This window comes from Brachionichthys hirsutus, unplaced genomic scaffold (assembly GCF_040956055.1).
Source record: "Brachionichthys hirsutus isolate HB-005 unplaced genomic scaffold, CSIRO-AGI_Bhir_v1 contig_718, whole genome shotgun sequence".
Classification (NCBI taxonomy): domain Eukaryota; kingdom Metazoa; phylum Chordata; class Actinopteri; order Lophiiformes; family Brachionichthyidae; genus Brachionichthys; species Brachionichthys hirsutus.
This window is the reverse complement of record NW_027180335.1, coordinates 364956-375492: the sequence shown is the minus strand read 5'-3', so window position 1 is coordinate 375492 and position 10537 is coordinate 364956. Positions and strand designations below refer to the sequence as shown.

The 10537-nt window shown below is 42.0% G+C and overlaps 1 protein-coding gene and 1 non-coding gene across 2 annotated transcripts; one reads left to right on the top strand and one right to left on the bottom strand.

Moving 5' to 3' along the window:
• Positions 1-1624: 1624 nt before the first annotated feature.
• Positions 1625-6874, bottom strand: LOC137913576 (STAM-binding protein-like A). The gene is made up of 10 exons (XM_068757220.1): positions 6753-6874; positions 5468-5692; positions 5167-5242; positions 4964-5059; positions 4182-4566; positions 3851-3975; positions 3234-3371; positions 3030-3142; positions 2354-2453; positions 1625-1706 (listed from the first exon to the last, which is right to left on the bottom strand). Exons 2-10 carry the CDS (start codon positions 5668-5670, stop codon positions 1650-1652), a joined length of 1293 nt encoding a protein of 430 aa, XP_068613321.1. The 5' UTR covers positions 5671-5692; positions 6753-6874; the 3' UTR covers positions 1625-1649.
• Positions 6875-6983: 109 nt separating this feature from the next.
• On the top strand, positions 6984-7055 carry trnap-ugg (transfer RNA proline (anticodon UGG)). Its single transcript has one exon. It is a non-coding gene; the product is annotated as a tRNA-Pro (tRNA).
• The last annotated feature ends 3482 nt before the right edge of the window (positions 7056-10537 follow it).

Genomic DNA, 10537 nt, shown 5'->3' with positions numbered 1-10537 from the left:
CAGCAAGGCACACAAAAATAAAGAACAGTAATTTACAGTAGCAATTTATAGTGCAAACATGCATTGTAGTGCCACAACAAAATGCAAACAGATGATACAAAGTTGGAGGCAGGGTTTATGGCACATAACAGGATATCAAGTCAGTATTTGCTTGGGATGGGTGGTATGATGGATTCAACAGCCTGCTTACAACATAAACTAAGCCTAAAACTGGACTGCCTCAGAACATGGACCTGAGTGACCATAAATTTAGCTTAATTAAGACATTTTTCAGACATTTGGGAGAAATCCATTAAGAATAAAAATAAATGTTTTTCACCGATTCATTATCCTTGGCCACTTTTCAAGTGCAGGGTAGCAAGGGTCTAACCAAGCCTCTTCCAGATGACATTGGCCTTCATGCCTGGCCAGGGTGGAAGACCCAAAACAAACAACCATTCAGAGCTCAAGACAGCGTTAGACTTTTTGACAGGAGTCCTTTGGCCAAAAAATAGGGTAGGTTCGAAAACAGGAGAGTAAACACGTATGATAGGTTCAAGTTCATTCGGGTCAGGCTGAAGTTAAACGCTGTTATTTTGCAGATTTTTGAAATCCTTCATGTTTATCTTGCATGTAATCTTAAGCGCAAATATGTAAATGTTGTAGTCCATAACTATACCTTATGCAAAACTAAAAGGAAAAGACAAAAGGATGCAGATTAAATGTATCTACAATGAGTTTATTCACCTTGGCATTAAAGTTAAAGGTTCTCTCACAATTATGGCAAATCATTTATTGTTCAAAGCAAGAGTAGGGAGCAAACAAAAACGGCAATTAAGAGGAATCGAGCATAGCCAGGCGGTTAGTAATGTGTAGCAGAAGGTACATTCAGAATGTTGTTCGCATGTCCTTTGAAGAACATGTTGGAACTACTACCTCTCCAGAAATAGAAAGAATAGGTGGATGCTTGGTAAGAATGCATTAGTTGCCAAACAAACCTTTTCAAAATAAAGGTTAGTGTGAAGTGATGGTGTTTTTATATAAAAATATAATACACAACAGCAACACTGCCTTCATACCTGAGTTTCAACTGGCTTTCCTGTATCTCATCACAAATAAAACTTCCAACAGCTGAACACAGAAGCTAAGTGAGAAGAACAAGGAACAAAAAAAGAAGACCGCACAATTCTCTGATTCTCAATGAACAAATCTACAAGTGAATGTTCTCATCCATGGCACTTTATCCGTCAGGCAGAACCAGACATTGGGTTTCTGGACAGTTGTCCGTCACTGAAAGACATAACATTTCTCCCAATGGCAAAAAACAAAAGTGAAATAGCGGGGAGAAGGAGAACATAATGACAAAAAGAGAAGGGTTGGAGAGAAAGAGGTTAGGCAGTCCATCAAGCAGATTGTAGTAGTTTGCATGGAAAGTGCAGAAACAGTGTAGAGAATGTTTCTTGAAGAGCAAAACAAACAAAGAGAAAAAAGCAACAAGACCTTCATAATGTTGCTCCCTTTGAGAGCTAATGCAATCCGTACAAATGGTTGACTCGTGGCCCGCTTTGCTCCGCCCCATCCATAAAATACGATGAGTGTTTCTTTCAGTAAAGTGTCTACAGTTTGATAAAACTGTCTATAAGAGTTCCGGTGATGTAGGACGAAATAAGTCACCGCAGATCCACCATGGCCACAGTGCTATCGGTGATGGTTACATGTCCCGCATGCTGAGAAGGGAAGAAAGAGGAGAGTTACAGTCAACGAAACACCGTGGTCCGCTGCAAAGACGACTTCTAGATCACCTCCCTCTGTTTGGGTGTGCTGTTTTCAGTCAAGCTGCTTTGAACGTTGTTTTGTCACTTGATGTCTTGAGTAAAAGTGTTCTCTTATTTTGTAAATATTTGCTATGGAGAGAGCTATCAGTATTTCTGAAGACAGATCCACATCAAACTATACAAAATGCAATTTCCTCTTGCATTGTGTGTATTTTTCCCTTTGCAAAACAGTGCTCATGTCACGATGAGTAAAATAGTGATCTCTGAACATTTTATTGATTAGCAAAAAAGTTACATCTCGGTTAATAAAGTATTTTGATAAAACCTCCAGATTTTAATTCTCCTTTAATGAACTGTACTTTATCAAACAGGATTGAACACCACAGCTGTGCCATTATTTTCAACTATTTCATTTATCAGACATATTCAATCAAAATTAACATTTTCCCTGCTGCAACTCTCAGACGTTTTAGGCAGGATCAGGCAATCGTACGGGGAAAATAAACTCTGGTAACCGTTGACATAAATTTGTCTTCTTACTTGATTCAACGGAAACAAACGTCTTTGCTCTAACGGCTTCAGAGCAGAGGGTCACTCACCGTGAATAGAGCGGGGTCTTTGCTGTGAGGGTGAAAGCCTTTCTGTTTACACGTGGAGATTTCCTCTGTTCCTCGATCGGTCAACTTGAAGTAACCAATTCTGGAACAAACACAAGCACACAAAGCAGCACTTCAGTACGGATCAGCGCAAAGTGCACTGATACCCAAACGGACTAGCTGCTGACGTGTGCCGGGCTTTATCATCAGCGCATCATTCAGTAAGGAAATCAAACCGACTGACAGAAGAACTCAAAAGAAGATTATTGGTATTTTTGGATTACCAGACTGAAAACCGACTTCATGTCATGAACAATGCCCAGAAATATTAAGGGGGAGAGAATAAATCACGATACTGGCATATATTGGCACGACGTCCCGATCATTACAGACTGCAGAAGAACTTTCCTGAAAAAAACAGTGAACTTTATTAACTCTGCACTTCTGGATGTCAAGTACTGGGTGACTTCTGCTCATCCACGATGTTTAGGAAAACATTTACAGGGTATGTGGACACATTTTGGTCTAAAAAACATTCACCAAGTAAATTACAGTTGATAAAGAAACATGGCAGCAACAGGGGAAAGGTGGATGAACATCGAATTTGACATCTCAAGAAGCTGAAATCAACTCCCCTCCTATCTGAAGTTTATCACCAACGCTGGGAGGACCTACTTACTCCTTGAACTTAGGAGAGCAGACGATGGCAATGGCCTCCGGCAGCATCATCTGGTAGGAGCAGTGTGTGTGGAGGTCGACACTGGACAGAAAGGCTGTCTGTGTGGGGTGAGTCTGAGAAACAGAGACATCAGTTTATTTCCGACACAAACTTTCGGCTACTATTTAAGGACGGTTCTATCATTTCTGCCCCATCTTTACTTACGTGGATCCAACCCAGAGTGATGAGGTCATACTGGTCTTGAATCAGGAAGAGTTCTTCTTCATTTTCTGTGTCACAATAATCTGGCCCACCGCACTGCTTTGGTACGATGACGTGGGTCACGGTAAACGCGTTCCTGGTCTGCGACAAACACAATAAAACCTGATGCTATTGTAGTCCTTTAAATCATGCAGAGCTATGTCAAGAAGCAATCCAAAGATTCTGCAAATGAAATGAACAGATTTGCTGCCACAATTGGTTCCGAGGGTTTTGTTGTAAAATGGCTTGTTCGTAAGTAAAAATTAACGCAAGTGTAATTTATGCTGCGTCGTGATTCTGCAAATGAGGAGTAGAACGAGACCATTTCCACTTGGTAGACATCGTGTCTGAGAAAGCAGAAATTGTGCTGCACTTGATTCGCCCGCTTGCTTTCAGGTATGTCGTAAAAAGACGTCTTAAACAGATAAAAAACAACAACAGACCAGCGCGGTCATAAAGTCAAACCGTCGCAAATCGACGGCCGCCTGCATTCTGATCACGTTTATAAGAGCTTGTACAAGAGGGACGTTCTCTCTTTAACAATCAAACGTTCATCATAGCCGGCCTGTCCAGATTCTTACCAGTTTACCACACAGGATGCCACAAGTTTCTACAGCTCGGCTTGTGTTGGCCTCGGCCAGCCTGAGAAAGCTTTGGCAAAGCTCAGAGGGAACAGCCAACTGCCGAAGGGCGTCCACCATTGTATCTGCCGAAACAAAATATAAACAAACAAATAATAAATGAACAAGAACTGAACGCAGACCTTAGATTCTCGCGATGTTCTGAAAGAGGCACGGTGTAGACAGGAAATCAAGCAGCTCAGAAGAATAATTCCTCTAAAGGCCGGTTCCTCGAGTAACAGTAACTGTAACTGTAACTGTAACTACAGTAACTCACTGTTGTTTCCTGGGCTCAGCACAGACCCAGGCTTTAGCGAGCGGTCAAAGCTGGGCGGGGTTGCGGCGGGTGTGCCGATGGTCGCAGGAGGGCGATTGTATTGATGGTTGTTGTCCCCAGATAGGTCCCCCAGGCTCTGCGGTGCAGCGGGTAGGCCCGGCGAGGGGCCCTGGATGCCTGGAACGAGGGGCGTGTCCGGGAGAGGTGCAGTAGGCGTGCTAAACTCCAGCAGTACACGCTGGCGCTCCTTCTCCAGCTCCTGGCGACGGATCATCTCCTCAAAGGCACTGAACTGCTCCTGCTCCCGCTGACGCCGCTGCATGTCGGCCACCCGCTCCCGCTCCACGTCCAGCGCGCGCTGCTTGGACTGCTCCCGTGCCAAGACGTCCTCCTCGGCTTTCTGAGCACACAGCAAACGCATCACATTCACGCACGCTCGACATTCAACATGTGCTGTTTGGTTAGACAAGAGAATTGACAAGGTCCAGGACTTTCACAATGACATCTTCTACAAAGCAAGCTTACAAAGTTACGATTGAAGATGTATCAAACTATATGTGACGGATTTAGCTCAGTGTCATTGATTTGCCTCATCTGCTCTGTTCATGAACAAATGTCTCATTTGATTACAGCCATGGTAGCAGCTGCTGTGTTGCTGATTAATGATCCAATCTATTTAGATTCATGCAACAAGATAAACCAATTTATATTAGATAATTCGATATAATATACGGAATAGGAATTAATTCACAGGTTTCAGCTAAAAATGCCCAAAACACCAGGAGATGACAGCTTACCTTTTTGACAAGATACTGCGCGTACTCCTGGTCATATCGCTTCAACAGAGCTTTCTTCAGAATTTCTGCTTGAGGAAATGCAACGTCCTTCAGTTTCTAGAAACGAAAGAATGTCAAACAAAATGTAAAGTTCATGCAAAGCATTTAAAGAACAATTACACTCTGATATATTCTAGAGGGCAGTAAGAAGATTGAATGCATACTTTTAGTGTGTCCTTCTTCTCAGGAATATTTGCCGTCTTGTATTCCCGGTGCTTGGGAAGTTTTTCTATAAATAGCCTTGGTGAAAAGAAATGGTTTTTCATTACTCAATTAAAGATGTGTGTATGCCAGTGCCAGGAGCAACACCGGGGTCTCAGTTACACTACCGAACATAGAAATGTCAAACTGTGTAGATGCTGGTTGGTTTCTCTGACATTCTAGCCAATGAAATATAATTAAAAACAAATACGATTAAAGAAAGCAAAGAACAAGCCACTCAGCCTGCTCGCTGTTAACACTCACGTGATGTATTTATTGTAAAGTACGAAGGCGTGCTCGATGTTGCCCTCCTCCGTGTACACGTTAGCCATGCGGATCATCTCCATGCCGGAGCGGAAGTAGCGCCGGGGGGGCATATCTTCACTAACTTCCACGGTGCTTCCCTTCTTGGTCAGAGCACGAACTCTCTCCTCTGGTGAGAGAGTGACGTCACGGTGGTCTGCCATGATGGCGGCTCAAGCCGGAGCGCTGGGGGGATGAGCAGATGATTTAGTGGAGTGTGCAAATAAAACAAACTGTGTAGTGTGTGGTTATGACTTGGATCTTGACAGACATCATTTTCAATGCCTCTCGATGAGCCACAGATCCTGACGAGCCTGATGATTAGACTTGAGCTCCATTTCATGTCATTGAGCAAGCATGAATTATTTTAACATTTAAAATTGCACATCATCATTTATAAATAACACAAAGAAGTAGTGACTTTTTCCTCGCATCCGATATTTAGGATAACTCATTTTGAAAAGCAGAGGATGAGTATATTCAGAAAAAGCAATGACTGTATGGAGGGTTTATCTAATCTAATCTTTCTTCATGAAATGAACACAAAAGATGAATGCTTCATCGAAATGCTGATTAGTTAGTTATGTTGTCATTCTAGCCAAAGACAATCTTTGAAAAATTCATTTTGCTCAAAAGAAATCCATGTTCTAAAGCTAAAACACAAGTTTAAATTTGTAATTTTTAGGTTCAAGATTTGAAACATTATGCATTAGCGCAAATCCCAAGAGCTATGACCATGTTCCACATAAATCTGCTTAAACAAACTATATCAGGAATACGAATACAATATTTAACAACATAGCAAACGAACTGTAATGTTTTACTTTTAATTATTAAAACATATCAAATCAAATTGTATAATAATTGTGTGCACCTTAAATAATTTAGCTTTTTAATGTTTATTTCTGCTTACATGATCCGTAAAACAGAACCGTCCAGTTATCGAGGTGGTTTAATTATGGCCCTTCTCAGCCAAAGTACCCGGAGAGTAACGCAACGTTACTTTCACCTTCTTACTGAAAGTCTTCAATATTTTGTCAACTGGCAAAATTCGATAATGAATAATAATAAGATCTAATTTATTTTCCACGTCTCTAAATTATGTGGCTAACCGTCACTAAATCAATCAATGCCTCTCAAACACGTCGCGTTAGCCACGCTAAGTTAGCAAAGCCAGGGCTCTACAGCGGGACGTCGTTGGGCTGAGCAGCTAGCATTCTACGGGGAAATGCGTCTTTATTCTTACCTAATCGAGATGTAACCTGAAACTCCCAGGAACAAACATACAGCTAGATCAAACATTCGTTTAAATTACTGACATTAACCAGACTCTTTAGTGGGCAGCGCCGACAGCATCTGTACACTTCCGCAATCAAAACAACTTCCGCCTGACGAACTATCACGCATGCGCAGAATGTAAATATGACCGAGCGAGAGTCAGCGATTGGTAGTAGCGTAAACTGCGTCTCTGAAGTGTGGCTCGTTGGTCTAGGGGTATGATTCTCGCTTTGGGTGCGAGAGGTCCCGGGTTCAAATCCCGGACGAGCCCGAGTTTTCTTTCCTTTTTTTTTCTTCACAATTACGCAACGCAAATTGTCACATTCGTTATTCTTTGAAAGCTTTCTGAGTACGACCTCTTCTTTGTTTCCCCACGACCATAAAACATATAGTCTCTATGAAAATGAAAACACCGCAATGTTCAAACCAAGATAAAGAGATTTTCAGCACTAAGTGATCTGTAGAATTCTATTAAATACAGAAACACTCCAAACAGTCAAAGAACATGTTATCTAAAACACAAGATCATGATAATCATGATGCTGCTGATGGAGATGAGTATTCTGTTTTTCAAGTCAAAGTATATACTGAAGTAAAATTATATAAAAAGGAATTCATGCTTACCACCAATACTTCATAATTCCCAGCAACAGTTCTGGGTATTTGCCTCTGGAATGTAGTTTTGTAAAATTACTTAGGCGAGGAAATACTTACATACATACATACATAGAATTTAGACAATTCAGAACATGTTGTGCTTTACTATCAGAATGCGAAACTCTGTTCAAGTCAAGAATGAACTTCATATATTACTTAAACATGACTTTACTCTGGTGTTTTTTATAATGCCGTTTACTACTTTTGATCTATCTCATGTACTAAGATTATTATACATCTTTTACTTTACAACTTGTTTTGTTGCGTTACTCTACAAACTAAGGACAAACTAAGGTTTTTGTCAAAACATTTTTTTAAATATTTATAATCAATATAATAACTTGATTAATAGAAAAATAATAATTAGAATGATCAATAATAGTTAGTAGATGATAATAAACATGTGATTCATTTATCATAGTTGGTCTCCATTCTTGCAGTACCCGTTTTGATCGCAAGAGGGAGACACAACCAAATGAAAAATGGCAACCCCTCGACGTCACCACAACCTCCACGCGCTCCATTCACTCTTTAGATCGGAATGATTGAACGTGACTTTGCCCCGAACATCCTGCTGCCCACATGTGTCATGATCGGTGCCTGAATGTGACGGAATCGATCGACCGGACCGAAAGAGGCGCTGCAGTTGGGTCTAGTTGACGTCAAGTCTGCTCATTTGCCCCAACAGCATCACCGGGTAAGCTAACAGTCAAGGCTAACGAGAAGCTAGCTGCCAGGTTTGATGTTGCCATGTGAATGAGACAAGCTCAGAATTGACATTGACGAGGTGACGTTCTACGGTAGCCCACACTGCGGGACGGCTCGCTACAGAAGCTAACCCAAATATCTGGATTAAATTTAAAGAGTGGGATTTACACGTATATTTATTCCTCATTCGATGGCGTTTTTTGTTATATTAGAATCAAAGAGCAAATGAGTCACTGTGTAAACGCCGGTTACCGGGCGAGCTACCGGAGCAGGTGTGGGAATGTTGCTCCAACCCGATCAGTGCTCCTCTTGCGCCGTCCACGCTGATGCTGCTGCGGCCAGACGTCTGGGTGAACCCCCGCATTACTCTGTACTATAGTACCATCAAGCAAATACAGCTGTTCCCTCAGACGGTGATGATTTTAGTTCGATGACGCGTTCATCTGGGGTTTGACGCCAGAATTGATCATGTTTCCTATGTCAGATGATCATCTGCTAATTATTGGCACTTCCATGAAGAGAGATGGTCAGGTACAGAATTCAACTTGCATTATTAAAATGTTATTATCCATTGCTTCAAACTTGTGCTTATTGCACGTGTGCTGCTGCTGCTGCTTTCTACCTCTTGATCATTGGCCCCTCAGCTGGCCTCAAGGTACAGGTGTGTGTGTGTGTGTGTGTGCACGCGCGCATGTGTATGTGTGTGTTCAGGGGGGGATCAGACATAGCAGATCATGATGATGATGAATATATTTATTAGATAGAATGTTAGAGTACAAGTACAGTCAAACAGTAGCATGTATTGCAGTACAAGTACAGACATCAAACATCCTGTCTAAGAGGAGCATTTCAAAAAAGCCCTTGCGGTCTTGTTTCCATTGAAAGTCCTTAAATCATCGACATTTAACAATACAATAAAATTGAATTTGATCCGGAGAGAGTCGTGATGACTATCTCCGTTTCTGTCCCCCTGAAAGGTGAATTCTCAGGGCTGTTTTGAAGGAGGCCATCATGCCCATACTGTATAATTTTACGATGAGTGGAGCACATTGTCAGTGCGTGCGGTGAGCCGGACTGTGTGTCCACCGTCATCATTGCCTCAAGGAGCCTAGTGACCACTTTGCTTGATGACAAAAGCCTGAGGGTTCCCTGAAGCGGTAATTAAAGGCCTGAGGAAACGGTTAATGATCCAAGGCACGGGTTAACCTCCCCTTCCCTTCGACAGTATATAATGCGACCCGAGTCGAGTATGATGGGAGTGCAGGTGTGAGGAGCTCTCTCTGCAGGTTGCTGAAGAACAAGCGGCCGACTTGAGACCGATTTGCTGTGTTTGTGTCTGCATTCAGAAAAGGTACCTTACACTTTGTTTTGTTTTCAACGTTGTAGGCGCTTCTTCTGAAACGGACGGCGGTGGATCTGAGGGGTGTCTGTCGGGGAATATCCGGGGCTGTTATCCGATTCTGGGTCAACGGTCTTGCAGGTCCGTTTGAGAACATGCGTTAAGTCTTTAAAATGCATGGTGCTGTAGATCACCAGCACCTTCCAGGTTCATGGTTATATTGATTTTAGAGCTTGAAAACCGTTTAGTTGCTCATATCTTGTGTGATTTGTCAGCATATTCTGTAGGGGGGGGGGGGGGGGGGTCATGACACGAAATGATCTGTAGTTCCAGGTTCATTAAACATAATGAGGCTGTTTGACTATATATGTTGTCATGTTTGAGGGGGGGGGGGGCTTGTTTTATTTGGTAAGAAAAAACAAACAAACACTTTATTTCAAAAGAAGGACGGTAAATTAAGATCTTTTAGATTTTCACATATTGACGAGTGGAGGACTGATCGCTCTTTTTCCTGATGGAGAGTAGCGTAGGACGGGGCTCTCTTGGAAATAGGCAAGTGCATCTTTTGGGGTAATCTTTTTACCACGGTATGCTCAGACCTTTATCTTAACAGTTTATAAATACCATAAGGGAAAGAAAAGTCGAGCAGAACGTAACCTTCCATGCATTTATATGTATATATTTTTTTTTCCGGCGCCTTCATGCATTGTGACTTCAATAATCCTGCGTTAATAAAAAAAAAACACACACTTTTCCAGCCGACTGTCAAACATGAAGGCATTTCTCAGCTCCTGATCATTTGCCACATTATATTAGTTCTGTGCTCACTTGAATAAATCCTTGCACGATATTTCACGTCTATTTTCATTATGCTTCTCTGCATCACTCTATCAGTGAGAAGTTGACGACCTGGTTGTTGGGTGGACTTTGAATCGCTAGCTTCTCCTGTGTAACCAGGCTGGTGAATGTGTGTTTACATGCAGCTGCTGGAGCCGTGTGTATGTGTGTGTATTCTTTACGTGTGCTTGTTTGTGTTTTCTTGATGACGC

Coding starts and splice junctions, on each gene's coding strand:
- LOC137913576 (XM_068757220.1), bottom strand. CDS start 5,670: ATGGCAGACCACCGTGACGTCACTCTCTCACCAGAGGAGAGAGTTCGT. Junction 5,060..5,166: donor AGAAGAAGGACACACTAAAA/GTATGCATTCAA, acceptor TTTCGTTTCTAG/AAACTGAAGGACGTTGCATT. Junction 4,567..4,963: donor CGCAGTATCTTGTCAAAAAG/GTAAGCTGTCAT, acceptor CTGTGTGCTCAG/AAAGCCGAGGAGGACGTCTT.